The following is a 20,592-nucleotide window of genomic DNA, read 5'->3' as shown; positions in this document are numbered from 1 at the left end:
AATCAAAAGAACAGCACTAGGAAGGAAATATTGTTAGAATGGATGATACAAGTCACTGAAAAACACTCAATTTTCTGCCTGGAATACACCTCGAACAGGTGCAGTGTAATAATATACTAAGAGTTTACCGTCACATGATTCATGACTTTATTTCATCAATGCTATCCACACTCTTGGTTCATTTGGTTTGTCTTTCCAAAAAATTAAATATATTGGGGTATTTCGTTTCTCCCATAAACATACAACAGAACATGTAGAAAACACAGGTTTTGTTAGAGATACAATAGTCCTCATTTAAACTTACTCATTGGATCACCCAAGTACCACTATACAGCAGCTAGTTCCATTATTGAGAGGATAGCAGAAAATTATTATTGTAATTCTTCACTTCAGCAGGTAAGAGGAAAGGTTTAAATGAGGAGAAATTTATGAATATAATGAGAAAGGTTTAAGCTCCCAAACAGCATAGCAATTGTATCATGATAGACAGGGTGTGGCAGGAAGGGACAAAAATATTAAATGGTCATAGTGTGGTGAAAAATGTTAAATCAGGAAAAAAGGCATTTTATCCAAATTCAAAATATTCTCAACTGTACAATTAACACAAATAGAAATAAATGAAGATGAATTATTAGTCATATTACAGGAAAGAGGTTTCAGTCGCCAAGGCTGGAACTCAATATTATGGGGTACTTACTGTTTCGGGTAAGAAAAAAAAACCAAATGAAGAGTATGGATAGCCTTGATGATAGTGACGGAGATGAACATAGTAATGGGCAAACATCTTAGCTGAACAGCATCAGTATGGGACATTATGAAAACAGCTTATAGCCTCCACTCTCCCTGCTAGAAGCTGTAGTTTTGGACAGAGTACTCTTCAAGAAACAATGAGTGTGTCTAAGGAAAACAATATATGAATCACAGGAACTTTAAGCTTCATATCAATTAACAAACAATGGAATCATAATAGAGTTACTTTGGACATTGGGGTTGTACTGGCCTTTTACAAGACCACCTTTATTAGTCCCATTCCTCTTTTTCCCCTTAGTGGTAATCAAATTGGCAGACATAGTTTGATAGAAAACCAGTATAGAAGGAACACAGAACTGATGAAAACTTATTGACATGACACACAAACACTGTCCCTCTCTCCATAGACGCTGAGTATTTCCACTTTTACTTCACTTTTCCAGAATCAACAATATTTTATTCTGGACTGATGGACTTAAGATTAGAGTATGTTACAGACAAAGGATTTTAAAAGACTGGTATATTTTGGGACTGTTTTTAATTTAGCATAAAATGAAAGAGAAAGTCATCATGTGACCTATTTGGCATAATGCTGGCAACAAAACTAAAGGGAGGCCCAGGTCATTCAGCTGAGAAGAATATAAAAGATATTCATATCTGTAGGCAATGGTGAAAAGAGATATGACAGCAGTGAACACTTCGTCTCTAATCACATGAAGGTGCAAATGATGTCAGGCTATAAAGAGAGTTATAAAAAACAAAAAGTAGTGCAGATACTGTAAATCAGAAACAAAAAACAAATTGCTGGAAAAGCTCAGCAGGTCTGGCAGCATCTGTGCAGAGAAAGCTGAATTAACGTTTCAGGTCTTGTGACCTTTCCTCAGTTTTGATGTTAACTGATTTCTCAGACTTGCTGAGCTTTTCCAGCAATTTCCATTTTTGTAAACATACTTGTACTTTAATTCACTACTTAATTCCAATTGGGTCAAATTGGGTCTAAGTTAGCATTTTTACATATATACAAAGCCCACATGATTCACATCGTCTCGGAGACTGGCTTCATGAGGGGGCATGTTTACAGAAAAACATTGTAAAATAAGAGCACAAGGTTATCTTAGAAATATCTTGAGTTTCATATCCTAGCCACTGTGCTCGGATCAGAGTCAGTGAGGGCAGATAGAGATCTGATTTCCCACAGGTGGGTGCTCACACTCAGATTGAAAACACCAAATTCCAATTCACAGTTTGAAATAGAATGAATATTCCCTACATAAACTTCACTGTAAAAGACAGCTCTGAGATTAAATGTTTCTAAGGATGGAAAAGATAGGAAAAGTAAACTCTCATGAGTTACAAATAACTGTGTTGGCTGTATTAGAATTGAAGGTATTTATAAATTATGGTGTAAAGTATAATGGTGGAGTAGGATGTTTGATTGTGTTGAAAGTAAAGGAAAATGTTCTGTTGTGTAGGTTTCAGAAGTTGCCAAATGAAAGGAGTTTAATCTGTGTTGCTTTTAGATTGTTATAGCACAAATCTGAAATAAAATCTCATTGTGACATCCTTTCAGCTGAACACTGGATGACTGAATTTCCTTTTTAAATATACTAATCTCCAAGGAAATCATAAGTAAAATTGCAGCATTTGGCACATAAGGAAGGAAAGACAAAAAAAGAGAAAAAAAGGACGAGAAGTTGCAACTGTGTCTGTTCTATTGAACAGACATTAATATTTAAACAAGCCAGAAGTCAAATTTGAGAAAACCTGGACACACCTGATGTAATCCCAGGATTTAGAAGGTTCCAATGTTCATGCTGAGCAAAGTTAGAGTGAAATATCACACAAAAAGTGTCTGCTTAATTCCAGATACACTGCTGACCACTTTCCACTGGATTTGCTTCCACAGTGAACAGTGAACATCTCCTAATCTGCTTAATAACTAGTGATATTCACAGTTGCTAAAACTTCCAAAACATTAGGCTAGCATTCAGTAGCTGATCTCTTCCCATCACAGCCTGTTACACAATTCAAATTTCATACCCCAGACAGGTACTACAATGAATGATGATAATATTTCCACACAAAGCAATTCAATCAAATCTATCAGTTGGTTTAAGCAGCTACAACGGGAAGAGAAGAGGGTCAGCCAGCAGGTTCAGACCATCAAAAGGTATTTGGCCAACACAAATATTGCAAGCCCAACCAGGATGAAGTCGTCAGGACTAGTTCAATGCTGAGGGGGAAAGACACTTTCTTGTTACACTAAATGCTGGATTGATAAAATAACTGTATGGACGGCAGGAATTATAAAGCAATTCAGTTGGATGCCAGGAGCCTGGTCAGCCAAAACTTCCAATGCCAGTAGAAGTGTGTTATCTTTTCATAATGCAGTAATATTCTGCAGGCGGCTTCATTATCTGCAAACTCCGCACTATGAGTAGTCCAGCTAATTATTTTTTCAAAAGAAAATCTATTAGCCTGAATTGGTCATCTTTGACAGTTTATATGTGAAACATATGCTGGAGAACAGTTCACATAACAGCAAAACAAATTACATATTACAAATCACACCAGAAACATTGGCTACACGCTCCACCACCAATTTATTCCTGAAAAATTAAAGTATTTATTTTCATGAACTAGCAAGTATCTAGGGGTGATCAATCCTCAAGGTGAGCAGTGTTAGTTCACGTCTCACAGCAAATACTATAAACATTATCTTGGTTAATTTGTTAGGATACAAGGAAACTACTGCTACAATCTCAGGCAGCAAGCAAACATTTTCTTCATTGCTCCTTTCATTGCAACAGTGAAAGCACCCAATTAAAATATAAAAACATATCATGTCTTCCATGCGTGGTCTGGGTTTCAGCAAATATGCTGGAAAGAATGCAATCAGGAACTGTATTTTTAAAGTAAGTACTGACAATAAAATGTGTAGCTTTACATCAGATTTTCAGGACAGGAAATTGTTTAAAACAATGAGTATACAAATACATGAGTTTTGTACCCTATTGCATCCACTAACTCATGGATAGAATTTCTGTACAGGATGCCAAAATTAACTCAAACAGATACCACAGCCTTTATTGCTTAGTTTGAAAATACTTAAAATAATCACCAACATGAACGAATTAAACATTAAACAAGTTACCCAAAATGCCCAGATCACAATAAATGAAACAAAACAAAAGATTAGAATTAGCGTTGTGTTATTTTTGTTCATTCTAATGCCACAAGCAAGATACTGAATCAATGTTGAGATAATCCACCGAGTATACATCTAGAGCACTGACATTAATTTGAGTCCCCTTAAGAAAATAAATTATTTTATTGGAAGCAGTTCATAGAAGATTCATTAGGATGATCTCCAGTATGGAGGGATTGTCTTATGAGTAAAGGCTAAACAGGTTTGGATTCTACTCAGTGGAATTTAAAAGAATGAGGGGTGATTTCATTGTTTAACACCTTTAGAATCTGCTATGTTTCAAAGTGCTGAGATGATGGTTCCCCTCATGGGAGGCTCTAGCACTGAAGGCACATGTTCAGAATTAAGGGATGCCAATTTAAGTCTGCGATGAGGAGGAATTTCCTCTGAGGGTCGAGTGTCTTTGGAACTCCATGTCACAGAGTTGTGGGGATACAGCCCTTGTGTACATTTAAGGCCAAGCTAGAAATTTCCCCAACTAAACAAGAATCTAAGGGTTAAGGGAAAAGGGTGCCAGATCAGTCACGATCCTACTTATTGGCTGTGTAGGCTCAAGATATGAAACAGCCAACTCTTGTTCTTATTTCTTATGGTCTTTTCACATACAACATCGACATTATCCATTCTGAGCCCTTATCGATGCCACATACGATACAACATTTTGTATCCAGTCTTATCCCCAATGGCCAGCTGCACAAACTTTGGATTCTTTCTAAATTTACTGAGGGTTTTTAAAAGGGCATCTTGATCTTTATGTTTGGAAGATAAAGCACAACATGGCAGTATGCTTGTACAATACACAATAATAACCTCCAGGCATCACATTCAGAACTCTCGATACTTGTTATTTGGAATTCAGTCTAAGTGCAAAGGTTCTTGTAGCTTTGTCATTAGTGAGTCTGAATATTTCTGCAATAGATTGGATTCAAATCCCTCAGATTACATTCCAAAATGGCTATTCTCCAGAATGAAGTTCTGCCTTAAGATAATTAATGTCATTTCTGCAGGGAAAATGGCATGCCTTTAATCTATAGCTCAAATGGTGCTGTTATTCCAGTTCCCGTAAGAGGCACTGGCGAAGAGAAGAAAGGAATTGGGGCAAAAGGTAAAATATTAAAATAAAAAGGGAACAAGGCATTTAAGATGCTGGGCACTGGCATAAAACATCTATTTCAATAAATAACCAGATCATAAATAAAATTCATATAATTTGAGGTGTTCTCTGAATTAATAACAGTGGATTATCCAGCAGTGATACAGTAACTATCATACTGCTTTTTCAGGGGTGGCACCTACCCCCTCACCATTCCCCTCTTCTGGACTCTGTTCAGAAACACAGGGTGGTAGTTTCATCAAGCGCACGTTCTTCAGCACAGACTGTTCTTTTTGCTATCCAGCATTAGACAAACAGACAATTGCAGAACCAAAGCAGAGTGAATTTGGGGGTGGGGGGAGAGGATGAGAGAAAAACAGAAATTGCACACAAAGGCTTTGAATTAACTTGTCCAAGTAGTGCCTATTACTAGATAAATAAAACATCCAAGCACATTTTCTTCTCAAATCTCTTTATACTTAAACTATAATGTACAAACTTCCGAATGATGAGGGGCATAATAAAACAAATAAGTTGTTCATCAAAATCTAATTCTTTAAGAGCAGTGAGGATTCAGCTATTGCTACCCTTGGATTAGATCCTGAACCACATTAGTAGTCTTAGGTTGGCACAGGATTGATGAAACCATGATATTATTTTTCTGGAGGAGGTTACTTTTCCTTTACCAGAAGTTCTCCTAGCTGTACTCAGCACTTGAGAAATATTGGACAGAAATAGCCTCAGAAATGCGTGCCATGTACCAATATGCTATTCTAGTATTTTGAGATCCATTGTTTTTGTTAAATCACACGAACAGAATTTCAGGATCTTTCTAATTAAACGAACTCCCTTGTACCATGACATTGACAGTATGTTTACAGCTTTGATGAAAGAAAAAGGAGAAAATAAAACGAGGAAAAAAAAACAAAACAAAAGGAGTAAAAGAGTAAAAAAAAGGAAAATCATATTTGTACACAGCCTTTCACAACTCTAGGTCATCCCAAAACATTGCAGAGTTAATGAAAATCAATATATTTGATAATAAATGCATATCAACTTATAAACTTTAGAAAGTCATGCAGGTATATTGTGAAGAGGACATAAGGAGGATGCAGAAGAATACAGACAGGCTGAAAGAGTGGGCCAAAATCTGAGCAAATGGAGTATAATGTAGGAAGATGCGAAGTAATTAACTTTGACAGGAAGAAAAAAGAAAGTAGAGCATGGTGGTTCAGTGGTCAGCACTACTACCTCACAGCACCAGGGACTCCGGTTCGATTCCAGCCTCAGGCGACTCTCCGTGTGGAGTTTGCACATTCTCCCTATGTTTGCGTGGATTTTCTCTGGGTGCTCCGGTTTCCTCCCAAAGATGTGCAGGTCAGGTGAATTAGCCGTGCTAAATTGTCTATAGTGTTCAGGGATGTGTAGGTTAGTGGCATTGGGCAAAATATACGGTAGGGGAATGGGTCTGGGTGGGTTACTCTCCAGAGGGTCGGTGTGGACTTGTTGGGCCGAAGGGTCTGTTTCCACACTGTAGGGATTCTATATCTATATCTAAAACAGAGAATGACTGCAGAGTTTCCACATGCAGAAACTTCTAGATATTCTGGTGGATGTGTCAAAGTATGCAGGTATAGCATATAATCAGGAAGTCTAACTAGAATGCTATATTTTATCAGAAGAATTTAACATAAGATACAATGCAGGGCATTGGAAAGACGACACCTCAAATACTGTATGCATTTTGGATCTCCTTATTCAAGGAGGATGCACATGTTTTAAAAGCAATTCAGAAGTGGTTCATTAAATTGATGCCTGGAATGGTCTTGAGGATTTGTTTCCACTCGAGTTAAGGAGTTTGAGAGAGTTTGGGTAAACCTAATTGCAGAATCTTGAACAGCTCGAACAAACTGGACAAGGAAAGTATGTTTCTTTTTGTGGGTTGATCCAGAACTGGTGGCACTGCTTTAAGATGAGGACTTTTGAGAAGAACATTCTTCTGATACCTGACCTAAGAGTTGTGACACTTTGGAATATTCTGCCTCAGAAGAAGGTGCTAAGACTGAGGTGGATTGTAAGGTTATCATTGGGGTGGAATTCAAGGCAAACATAATAAATGACAGTAAGGGTGTGGGGCGGAGTGGTCCACTTTTGCTCGTAACTTATTTTAATTTTATCATACACGGAAATTGTAGTACAAAATATACTGCTTTTTCAAACGAGACAGAGAGGCTGGCTTCTCAGGAGTGGAATGTAAAAACTCTAACATGAAGCACAGCAGGAAAATAATCCTCCAGGTCAACATTCATGTCTCCAAAATAACAAAATCAGAGGGCAGATTCTTCCCCACCCCTAAAATGACATGGGTAATGATGAGAATGACAGGAGAATCATATGAGATGGCCTAGGAGGAGCTTTCCAATGTTAGGAAACTAGGTGACTCTTTCTGACATCAAAATCAGAGTGGTAACCTGGCAACTCAACTTGCTGTGCGCTTCTCTGGCCTTCTATCAGTCACCATTATTGCAGGTTGCACTCCATTGCCAGCAATCACAAGCAACTCCTCCCCCCCCAACCATCCACCTAAAACAGTTAGCCAGTTTCCTCTGCCCCACGCATCTTGGGCTATGGTCAAGAATCATGCAGAACAGTTGTGTTCAAACTCTTGACAGGTTGCATGGCTGGGCTTCAAAGATGGCGCTGGCATCAGGAATCCCAGAAGGTCACGGTGGTAGCCAGTACTCTGTTGTGGCAAATGGGTGCATTGATAACGAATAGAGTTTGGGAAGACTGCATGAGAAAACTCAGTAGGACTCTTGGAAACAAACTTGCCATGAAACTTGCCAAAACTGACACTTTGCTGGTTTCTAGTAGAATTCAGCCCACAGGTTGCCTAGTCATTTAGATCACTTCTGAGATCGACATGTGCAAAAACTAGTTACTGCATTTTTCAAAATGGCATTACAGACTGCACTGCAGAAATACTTCGCTGCCAATGAAGCATAATGGGATAACTTAAGGTTGTGAAAGGCATTCTTTACGTATAGGCTTTATGTTGCACAATACCCGTAACCGACAATATAGGATGTTATTGAATACCAGATTCAAACCTAGCCTATTTGGAGAAAGCACCATTATCCAGTTGAATAGTTTTTCCAGAAATTGTTCCGAGAGAAGCTGCAAATTTAATGATGTTATCATAGTTTTTTGGAAAACCGCAGTGCAGTAGACTTCATTCAAGGGTCTTCAAGTAGGGAACAATCCAGATTGAAGTACTAGAAGCACAAGTCGTATTTATCCATTGACGTCTATCATATTGAAAACTGAATTTGTCAGTCAATAGTTTACATTTAGAAAATACACTGCATTCCTATGCCAGATACTAACACTTGAGAAATATATTACAGTACATCCATTCAAGAACTACATACAAGTATTTATAAAAGAGAATGGAAGGAACTTTAGCAAAGCACAATTTAAAAATATCTTTGGCAGTTCATACAATCTCAAATGATCTTACGCTTAATCAATTCAGGCAGAAGTCACATGACACCACTTCCTTCATCAAGTGAAGTGACTTCACTCAAAGCTTGTAATTTCAAATAGGTCTGCTGGACTATAACCTGGCATTGTACAATTTCTGACTTTGTCCAATCCAGTCCAACACCGGCACCTAACATAGTTAACCAGAGGAAACCTATCTTTTGTTCTCGCCTAGATTAAATGAGCATATTCACTAGAAACATACTCTGGCTTATGGAGTTAAAGTAGAACATTATTCCTTTGTCTTAAGGAGGCTGAAATGCAAATTGATGAAGATGATTCAATGCATAAAAAAAGCTGCTAACAGAGAAGCTATTTTGTATATCAGGGAAATACAGAACAATAGTTATAATCTTAAAATTAGAGCTAGGTCACACAAATGCAATTAGCAAGCATTTCTACCATTCAAATAGCAGTCGAACCTGTTAATTTTTCTCTCTAAAATGGTGGTAGTGTTGGGGAAATTCAAATTTTCACCATCAAGGTCAATAGTTTCTTATTGAGAAAGGGTAATCAATGGATATGATTGAAAATTAGGACGTGAGGTACAGGTCAGATACAATTAAACTTAAAGGGTGGAATATGCGAGAGAGGTTGGACAGTTAACTCATTCCTATTTAATAAAAGGATCTAATTCAGGATCACAAATGCATCTATTTTAAGCAATAACTTTACCATATTTCCACTTATGTTCTCTGCCCATCAATGCAGTACTGATTCATGCCCACTAGATGTCAATAATGTATCACAAATTAAATTCTGTACAATGAGCATTTGAAATTGAAGTCACAAAATGAGTAACCTTCCACTTTATGCAATATTGTTGGGAAGAAAATACTCAGCACAAGCTGGTTTAGGTTAAAAAATAAACAAACACATAAGCAGGGGTCCTTTACTACTATAGTTCAGAGCCTAAAACCAGCTGAAACCAGAATGGAAAGTCAGGAATTTATTAAAAAGTTAAACAAAGTGCTTTTGCAATGACATTTAGATACCTAATCTCTATTTAGAAATACAACCAACCGTTTTTCACTACAATATAAAATTTACAATGAATAGATTCCACACATCATTATTTATAAGATATATACAGGTAACAGTTGGAACGGTTGAATTTCAAAAGCTTAGATTTCTCAAACAAGTAAACAGACTAACCAGGTTGCAAAGAGTAGAAATTTAAATGGTGTCATAATCCTGGCAGGTTAATATATTACAAAAAGATATCCCCATTTAATCAGCGTTCACATTAATCATTCTGCAATTTAATTCTGCGCTCACTTAAAATTATAATAAAAATGCACTTACCAGAGTCACTCCAGAGAGGACTTCCAAAAGTGAAATCAAGTTATGTCCATCGCGGAGATCTTCATAAAGATCACCGATGTGCTTTCGTACCTGAACAGAAACAGAAACAAATCTTAAAACTACAAAAATAAACCTTGAGAGACAATCAGAAGCCTAAAATAAAATCTTGGAGAAACATTTATTTCCAGCAGTTGTCATCGAATATTCAGCAGTAAAGCCAATAATGGGCACCCGCATGGGCCCCAGCTATGCCTGCCTCTTCGTAGGATATGTGGAACAGTCCATCTTCCGCAACTACACTGGCACCACCCCCCACCTTTTCCTCCGCTACATCGATGACTGTATCGGCGCTGCCTCGTGCTCCCACGAGGAGGTTGAACAGTTCATCAACTTTACTAACACCTTCCATCCCGACCTGAAATTCACCTGGACTGTCTCAGACTCCTCCCTCCCCTTCCTAGACCTTTCCATTTCTATCTCGGGCGACCGACTCAACACAGACATCTATTATAAACCGACTGACTCCCACAGCTACCTGGACTACACCTCCTCCCACCCTGCCCCCTGTAAAAACGCCATCCCATATTCCCAATTCCTTCGTCTCCGCCGCATCTGCTCCCAGGAGGACCAATTCCAACACCGCACAACCCAGATGGCCTCCTTCTTCAAGGACCGCAGAGTCCCCCCAGACGTGATCGACGATGCCCTCCACCGCATCTCCTCCACTTCCCGCTCCTCCGCCCTTGAGCCCCGCTCCTCCAACCGCCACCAAGACAGAACCCCACTGGTTCTCACCTACCACCCCACCAACCTGCGCATACAACGTATTATCCGCCGCCATTTCCGCCACCTCCAAACGGACCCCACCACCAAGGATATATTTCCCTCCCCTCCCCTATCAGCGTTCCGCAAGGACCACTCCCTTCGTGACTCCCTTGTCAGATCCACACCCCCCACCAACCCAACCTCCACCCCCGGCACCTTCCCCTGCAACCGCAGGAAATGTAAAACTTGCGCCCACACCTCCACACTCACTTCCCTCCAAGGCCCCAAGGGATCCTTCCATATCCGCCACAAGTTCACCTGTACCTCCACACACATCATCTATTGCATCCGCTGCACCCGATGTGGCCTCCTCTATATTGGTGAGACAGGCCGCTTACTTGCGGAACGCTTCAGAGAACACCTCTGGGCCGCCCGAACCAACCAACCCAATCACCCCGTGGCTCAACACTTTAACTCCCCCTCCCACTCCACCGAGGACATGCAGGTCCTTGGACTCCTCCACCGGCAGAACACAACTACACGACGGCTGGAGGAGGAGCGCCTCATCTTCCGCCTGGGAACCCTCCAACCACAAGGTATGAATTCAGATTTCTCCAGCTTCCTCATTTCCCCTCCCCCCACCTTGTCTCAGTCGGTTCCCTCAACTCAGCACCGCCCTCCTAACTTGCAATCCTCTTCCTGACCTCTCCGCCCCCACCCCACTCCGGCCTATCACCCTCACCTTGACCTCCTTCCACCTATCCCACCTCCATCGCCCCTCCCCCTAGTCCCTCCTCCCTACCTTTTATCTCAGCCGGCTTGGCTCTCTCTCTCTTATTCCTGATGAAGGGCTTATGCTCGAAACGTCGAATTCTCTATTCCTGAGATGCTGCCTAACCTGCTGTGCTTTGACCAGCAACACATTTGCAGCAATAATTGAGGAATCAATTATAGCAGCATTTCATAACTCTCTGGATACTATGGATGATAGAATCTGTACAGCTTGGAAGCAGGCCATTTAGCCCATTGAGTCCACACTGACCCTCCGAAGAGTATCCCATTCATCCCTGCACACTACAGGGCAACTTAGCAATTCACCTAACCGGCACACCTTTGAACTGTGAGGGAAAAAAAAAAGCACTGGTTTGTTTTATTCTTGTTTATTTTGATTTTGTTGATACAAAATTGTGCACTTCAGTTTCAGTGAAAGAGCATCATGTTAAATTTTAAATAATGATGAGAGGGTGTGTGCGCCCAGGTTTGGGGACGAAAACACATTAGCATCCATAAAAAGAGTGGGAATTCTATGCAAAATACCATGGATATAAAATACTTTAGTAGCACCCTTGTGCTATTAAAAGTGAAATCCTCTTAAGTGATACAAATGAAAGTGGATATGGAATACAAGGCAATTGTTTTTGGGGTGTCAGTGAATTTACTGTTCACCCAGTTTGGACATTATAGTCTCTCTTTAACAAGACCTAGTTTCTCTAAGCAAAATATTAAGCCGGGGACAGGAAGCATAAGGAAGCAAAGGCTAATCGTTTTAAAACTGCACCAGCACTTCACCCATCTGTCTTCTCAGGTTAGAAAGAGATGATGAGTACACTAAAGAGATCAGTAAAAAAAACATATAAAGTGAAAAATACAGAAGAGTACAATCATGGCCTATCTGCACCATAAGTGAAATACTCCAATAAAGTTGTACCAATGGACTTTAAATAAAGGAAAATAAAGAATTTTCACTTTGCACCTTGTACACATAGCAACTAGATTAATCAGTACACAATAATATTTGGTCAAGAAAGTGATGCTGAACAAAACAATAGAGAAGGCACGAGTTACATTCCTAGGTGACAATCAGGGAACTGGGAAAGTTTGCTCGTGAAGAAGTGTGAGATCACGTGAGCATAACAGCAAAACACAGGAGAAACGTCATTGTATTAATAGAGTTTGAGATATAAATCATAATCATATAGAAAATGCTTCCTAAAATCTTAGCAAACTATTCAAATTGTAAGCTAACATCTGATATCATGTAAGTAGTTCCTGTGAAGAACTCTCATTGCAAATGGTTGCGGGGTGCAGCTTATATCAAGGGTGTTCCTGGATAAATCCAAAAATTCCTTTGACAATCAAGGATCAATTCCCCTGGTTGGTTAGAAATTTACCTGTACATCCCGCAATGTCATCTACTGTATCTGTTGCATCCAATGTGGTCTCCTCTACATCGGAGAGATGGGACACCTACTTGCAGGTCATTTCAGAGAACATCTGAAACACCTGCACCAACTAACCCAACAGCCCCATGGCTGAACACTTAAACTCCCTGCTCTCACTCCAAGGAAATGCAGGACCTGGGCTCCTTCTTCATTAAACCCTTATCACCAGACGCCTGAAGAACGCACACCTCATATTCTGCCTTGGGACCCTGCAACCAATTGGGATCAACACGGATTTCAACAGTTTCCTCGTTTCCCCCTTCCTCCCCCCCCACATTATCCCAGTCCCAAGCCACCAACTCAGCACTGCCCTCCTTACCTGTCCGTCATCTTTCCCATCTATCCACTCCACCCTCTTCTGCGAGTTTTCACCTTCTCCCTCACCTTCATTTACCTATCACTTTCTCAGCTACCTCCTTCCTCTCTCCCCCACCCCCCGCTCCCATTTATCTCTCAGCCCACTGGCCCACAAGCCTCCTTCCGGATGAAGGGCTCATGCCCGAAATGTTGACTCTCCTGCTCTCGGATGCTGCTTAATCTGCTGTTCTTTTCCAGCACCACACTCTTGACTCTGATCTACAGCATCTGCAGTCCTCACTTACTCCTAGTTTCGACTACAATTTGCTTCACTTTTTTCTGAACATCTAAATGCTCTGTGTGTAGGGAGAAAAAAACATTAAGGCTAAGGTTTCAAAGATAACTCAAATGAGTCTTATGGCATCATGTAAGGCTATCAAATAAATTTTAATCCAGGGATATGGTATATTTCAAAAAGGGAAGGGAAGAAAATGTAACAAAATTTGGGTGACAAGATTTGAGCAAGGTGGTGATAGAGAAGCACTAGTTTTACAATATGACAAAGTACATTCCTCAAGGTTATTTGGCAATGGTTACATGGATTTACAGAATCTGAATAATAAATAAAAATAGAGGCTTTGCATATACATTTGGTGGTAATGAAGAGGAGCAGATTATGGCAGATAAAATGCTGGATAAACAAGGACAGCATGATACTGAAGAATAGGACAAACCGATTTGCCCCAGAAGACAGCTATTGAAAGTTGATCACATTGACCACTAACACCTTCCTTCCCATGTAACCGCAGAAGGTGCGACACCTGCCCCTTCACCTCCTCCCTGCTCACAATCCAAGGGCCTAAACAGTCTTTCCAGATGTAGCAGCAATCGCTCCAGCCCAGGTGGCCTACTCTACAGTGGAGAAACCAAATGCAGACTGGGTGACTGCTGAATACCTCCAATCTGTGTGCAAGCATGACTCCAGCCTTCTCATAGCCAGTCATTTTAACATAGCGCCCTGCTTGCATGTCCACTTGTCTGTCTTCAGCATGCTGCAACTCTCCAGTGAATCACAGCGCCAACTGGGCGATAAACGTTTCTTCAAAATTGGCAATTTACAAGCTTCTGGACTTAATATTGAGCTCTACACCTTTAAATTGTGAAATAACTCCCATTCCTTCCCGTCCTTTTAGCTTTACTTGCTGCATTCTCTTTCACCATGTCCTCTCTCCCCTTCTCCCATCCCAGTGGTACTGACTATTCTTTCAAGTCTGGCAGTTAGACCCACCATTGTCCTGCTATTCTCACATCCGGATTACTTAATCTGAACTATCAACATCCTTTCTCCCCCAGCACTCAACACTTCCAATCCTTGCCCTCAACTATAGCATAAATGACACCCCTCCACACTGCATGTCAGCTCTGAAGAGTCATCTAGATTCTAAACATTAGCTTGCTCACTCTCCATGGATGCTGCCTAACCTGCTGTAATCTCCAACATTTGTTGCTTTCAGTATCAAAAGTTGATGCTACAGTCATATGTGCCTCAAGGGGTAGAAAAGAGAGGGAAGGTATCAAGGGCAAGTTCATAAAACATGTCAGACAGAAAGGAAGCTGAAAAGCTAGACAGAAATTAAGGACCAATGGTTTTATCTACTATTTTAAAGTGAAAACAAAGTTCTATGAACCTGGTCAGGACAGGAATGCACTGGGTTAGATAGAGGGAAAGCATCTTATACTTCTTTAAAACAAATGAAAGTTCCTTCTATTCTTTCAAAGTCAAAAAAAAATGTTAAACAGTGCCTATTGAGGCACTGTAACAAAAAACAAACTTACGGTTGAACAATATAGTTTACAATGATAGAGAGACATACCAAATGAAAACAACATTGTCCAGGATAACAATGTACCCTAGTCTGTGTGGTGCCCACTGGTTTCTAAAGGCTTCTATCATTTCCATCCTCTCCCGGGATACCTGAGCACAGACGAGGAGTAAATACTTCAACCTCATGCTCCTGGTCTAAGGGCACACCGTGCTGGGAGGGACAGACAAGTCAGAGGACTTTCGTGCTTCTGGTCCTGGGCGTGGCCAAAATAGCTATCAACAGATCCAAGCAGTGAGCCATGGAGGAGTTTGTTGTTCCTGGTCAGCTGGTCTTAGCTCACAGATTTCAATGCACTAAGTGCTTCCTGATGATTCAGATAAAGCTAAAGCTTGCTTGAAATTTTGAAGAGGGACTTGGTGATCAACATAAAACATAAGCCTGAAGATTTCCTTAGCTCTTAACATAATCTTGAGTATGTAAATTGATTAATATAAAAGCTGCATTTTGCAAGGGGAAATATTTCAGAAGTATTTTTAAAACCACTTGAAGTTGGTGATCTAGAAGGGAAATTGTGGAAAGTAAGCCCTTAAAAAAAAAACAGATTGAATGATGCATCAAGAGTCTTTAACTTCCCAGTTAGGTCTATCCTGTTAAAAGCAAATTGTATTCACGTAAAAGTTGATCTGGTGCTGTTTTAATGGTATCGTAAGGAGAAACCAGCAGCCATCTTTAAATGAGACAAGCTGATGAGTTTTGCATTATTTAAATAGAAAGACAATGTAAGGTAATGGGGACAAGGCAGGCGATTGGCACTAAATGAAAACGTTAAGCACCAATGAAGACAAAATGGGCTAAACGGCCTCCTTCTGAACCATGACAATTGAGATTTAATTCAATTTTACACAGTTAGTCCATTATAAAAATTTTTTTTAAAAAAAACAGATAGTGCACATAGCTTTGTGTGTGGGAAATCGTGTCTCACAAACTTGATCGACTATTTTGAATTAACAAAGAGGATTGATAAGGGCAGAGCAGTGGACATGATCTATATGGACTTCAGTAAGCCGTTCAACAAGGTCTCCGCATGGGAGACTGGTTGGCAAAGTTAGATCTCAATACAGGGAGAACTAGTCATTTGGATACAATCGGGCTCAAAGGTAGAAGACAGAGGGTGGTGGTGGAGGGTTGTTTTCAGACTGGAAGCCTGTGACCAGTGGAGTGCCACAAGGATCGGTGCTGGTTCCACTACTTTTTGACATTTACATAAATGATTTGGATGCAATCATAAGAAGAACAGTTCGTAAGTTTGCAGATGACACCAAAATTGGAGGTGTAGTGGACAGCGAAGAAAGTTACCTCAGATTATAACAGGATCTGGGCCAATGGGCTGAGAAGTGGCAGATGGAGTTTAATTTAGATAATTCAGCAAGGTGCTGCATTTTGGGAAAGCAAATCTTAGCAGGACTTATACACTTAATGGTAAGGTCCTAGAGAATATTGCTGAACAAAGAGACCTTGGAGTGCAGGTTCATAGCTCCTTGAAATTGGAGTCACAGGTAGATAGGATAGCGAAGAAAGCGTTTGGTATGCTTTCTTTTATTAACCAGAGTATCGAGTATAGGAGTTGGGAGGTCATGTTACGGCAGGACATTGGTTAGGCCACTGTTGGATTAGTGTGTGCAATTCTGTTCTTCCTATCGGAAAGGTGTTGTGAAACTTGAACGGGTTCAGAAAAGATTTACAAGGATGTTGCCAGGGTTGGAGGTTTTGAGCTATAGGGAGAAGCTGAACAGGCAGGAGCTGTTTTCCCTGGAGCATCTGAGGCTGAGGGATTACCTTATAGAGGTTTACAAATTTATGAGGGGCATGGATAGGATAAATAGACAAAGTATTTTCCCTGGGGTCGGGGAGTCCAAAACTAGAGGGCATAGGTTTAGGGTGAGGGGGGAAAAGATATTAAAGAGACCTAAGGGGCAACTTTTTCACACAGAGGGTGGTACGTGTATGGAAGGTGCTGCCAGAGGAAGTAGTGGAGGCTGCAACGTTCATAAGACATTTGGATGGGTATATGAATAGGGAGGGTTTGGAGGAATATGGGCCGAGTGCTGGCAGGTGGGATAGATTGGGTTGGGATATCTGGTTGGCATGGACAGTTGGACCAAAGGGTCTGTTTCCATGCTGTACATCTCTATGACTATAACCTCAACTCAAAGTTTCCTTTAACAATGACTGCAGTCCAGTACTGTCAAAATAAAAAGATAAACAAATATATTTCATGCTATAAAAATATGGGAAAAGAAAATTATTTACTTCATGTCTTTGTAAATTGCTTTGATGAAATATGGCAAAATCCATCTCTTTATTGGTAGAAAAAGAGTTTTTTTTCCCCTCAAAGTGCTATTTATTCTTCAGAGACTAGCTGTTCAGAAAATGAAATTCTGAACAGAAGCTGTCAAATATCACTGGTGTGGAGATTTCACTGAAGAAATAGGTTTATTCGAAAATGGTTCAAATTCAAAAGATGACAGTAATATGATAACTGCACCAGAACAGTCATCATTCTGTCTGTCTGTCTCCTGGGTTATTTGAAAAAGGTCTTTGAAACAGCGTCTTTTAATCACAAAGCAGATTTACATCATGCGGTCACAAAGTAGTACAAAAGTCTCGATTTCTACTGCAAACCAGAATCCCAAGTTGAGTTGAGTCAGGTAAAATTTCATAGCTAGAGCATAACAAGGAAATATTGTTCTTTCCGGACTCATGCAGACTCAATGAGCATATCAGCTTTCTCTAGACTGTTGAGGTTTATTAAAAAGCTTGAATTCAGTATAAAGCAGATGTAGGCACGTAGAATATATATAGGCTATAAGCAGACAGGGAAAGTGTTAAGTCTGAGTTTTGTGAAACGAGATTCAGCTAAGCATGACTCAGATCACATAAGAACTTGCTGGAGGCAAGGGTAATGGGCTAACAAGTTGGAAAAGCAGTCATTATGTAGAGCTTTTAACAATATTGGAAGCATTGAGTATGCAAGGTCAGCTAACAAGGGGTAAGTGTCTATTGTATAAATCTAGTTAACAAGGTTAAGAACATTCATTGCATAACAGTAAAGGGCTTGGTCTCAGCTATTGATATTCATTGATTATTACAGTCACCTAATTAATATGTTGCCTTATCTAGATGCTCCTCCCTGTAAAATGACAAAATAGTTAGAGAAACTGTTGTTCCTGAAGACCGTGAACGGGGGTGGGGGGGGGCACAACGGCAGCCTATTTTCATGTTCCTGATCTACTCACTCATCTCCTCTTCGTTGGATCTACAATTGCCATTCACTTGACAGATTCAGTGCCCAGGTTTATAAAATGCATCACATGAATTCAATTAGGGTATTTCTTTGGAATGCAAATGTAATATCATCAGGTAAATAAAAATGGATTTGTCCTACCTTAGTTTCTAAGGAATGGATTGGTAGGACAGAGAAATTTATTGAATTGCCCTCAAATCATTACAAATACACAGTTTCATGAAAATTGTTCAAATACATCAGGAAAGCTGTCCCATTATGCCAACTCACATAATATCCTTTTCATATTTTACAATTCTTCCCCAAAGTCTAAAGTGAAATCTTATCCTTCAGTTACCTCTGTTGGCATCATGGGGATAAACAACTAGATTTAGCTGGTTACCTGGAGAGACGACAAACCAAATTCGAATTAGGCCAATCAGTTTAAAGTATATGCCGAAAAATACCAAACTCCAATCAAGTTCAAATTTAGTATAGTGACAATTTCAAAAACCAATGACACAATTCGATGCTTTGGGGGCTTATCATCGGAATTTGAATGGATTGGGGGCTTTTGTCCGTGATTTGAACAGTTTGAGTCCTGAATGTGATTTGAACTGGTTTTGACAGATTTGACTACATTTGGAGCTAAGGAAAATCCCAGCAGATTTAAACACTTGCAGGTTAGTGTCCTAGATCTTTAAATAAAACGTAGGTGAGGCAATTTGTTTAATTTCGGTGACTTATGGTTGATTAAAAATGAGAAACAGCTCTTAAAATTCCGAAAGAGGTTTTGGGATTTGAAGATGATTCTCAAATTTGCCAAGGATGCTTGTCGACCTGCTCCCCCCTCAGCTGAAGCAAAACACTCAGACAGTGTAGTTTTACCTCCATCTTTATTCCCGACCCTGGAGGGAGACAGAACATTGCCCACATGCACTGTGGCGCGACTTCTCGGTCTTGTCTCTCAAACAGCAGTTTCTTAATGAATTATATGTCACTTTGCAGGCAGTAGCATCCAGATAAGGCAATATACATATTGATTGGGTGACCGTTACAATCAGCCAGTGTCAATAGTAAAGATTAAGCCATCTGCTGCTACACAATGAATGTTCTTAACCTTAACTGGCTTCACATAATGAATACTTTTCACCTTGTTAAACTGACCTTCCATATGGAACGCTTCCGATATAGTTAAATGACTCTACATTATGAATGTTTTTCCACCTTGTTAACCCATTATCCTTGCCTCCAGCACCTTCTTATCTGATCTGAGTCATGTTCAGCTGAACCTCTTGTTTCACAAAACTCAGAACTTGACTCTCCTTTCCTGCTTATACCCTATACACATTCTCAAGTTTAGAAGCAAAGAAAAAGGACATACTTTTAGAATTAGCAAATCGTTAGATTTGGGTTTAATCCAAGGACAAAAGTAAAGCAGAAATTGTAAGGGAGTTACTCAAACACTGAGGTGTGTCAGAGAAATAGACAAGTGCAGTAGAGGTAGAAAAACAAATTACAACTAAGGAAAGTGGAGTTACAAGAGAGACACAGGCAGGCAGGAGGGAAGCAGACTTTGAACTTGAGAAGATACAAGTTAGTCAAGTTAACAGGATGGAAACTAAAAGAATCGGTAGTGATAGGTACAAATGTCAAAACTCTGTCATAAGATGTTGAAGCCTTATTTAATTTGAAAAACTGGCTCGGCAGATGCAGTGGTCCAACAATTTATGGGTAATGCTAGTTCAGACTAAACTGGTTGGCAGAGCTAGTGAGGTATTTGCTGTGTTGTCAGGGGAGAGGTCAAGAGATTATGAAGAGGTTAAACAGGCTATTTTAAATGCTTATAAATTGGTACCAGAAGCATATAGACAGTGGTTCAGAAAGACCAAGGACGAACCAGGTCAGACTTGTGTTGAGTTTGAACAGTCATTTTGATCAATGAGTGTGTGTTTTGAAAATAGATAGGACCTTTGAGGCTCAAAGAGGGGTTATTCTGCTGGACGTAATAAATTCACTTCCAAAGATGGTAAGAATTCACATGTTCAGGAAGGGAGAAGGGCAGCAGAACTAGCAGATGTATACATATTGGTGTATAAGACAAGCTTCTGGCCAGAATTTCGTCCTTGAGAGATAGAAGTTGGGAAAAGGGGATATCTGATACTACAAAACCAAGAGTAGGAGAACACTGGTAAGAATTTACCACAGGACTTTTTTACAAAGGCCCAATATGGTGTAAAGGAGGTAAATGGCCTCAAGTGTTTCCATTGTGGTAAAGTGGGACACTTAAAGACACAGTG

General features: G+C 40.0%; 1 protein-coding gene across 12 annotated transcripts in view; it reads right to left on the bottom strand.

Annotated features, from left to right (window-relative positions):
- Positions 1-20,592, bottom strand: part of macf1a (microtubule actin crosslinking factor 1a) — a 536,531-nt gene that overhangs the window by 326,992 nt on the left and 188,947 nt on the right. For all 12 annotated transcript variants that reach the window (XM_060847668.1, XM_060847672.1, XM_060847670.1 and 9 more), the window contains exon 3: positions 9,900-9,989. In XM_060847668.1, coding sequence (XP_060703651.1) covers positions 9,900-9,989 — 90 coding nt within the window. The remainder of the gene's footprint in view (positions 1-9,899; positions 9,990-20,592) is intronic.

The sequence above is a fragment of the Hemiscyllium ocellatum genome, chromosome 30, assembly GCF_020745735.1.
Source record: "Hemiscyllium ocellatum isolate sHemOce1 chromosome 30, sHemOce1.pat.X.cur, whole genome shotgun sequence".
NCBI classification, from domain to species: Eukaryota; Metazoa; Chordata; class Chondrichthyes; order Orectolobiformes; family Hemiscylliidae; genus Hemiscyllium; species Hemiscyllium ocellatum.
This window is presented reverse-complemented; position numbering and strand designations above follow the sequence as displayed.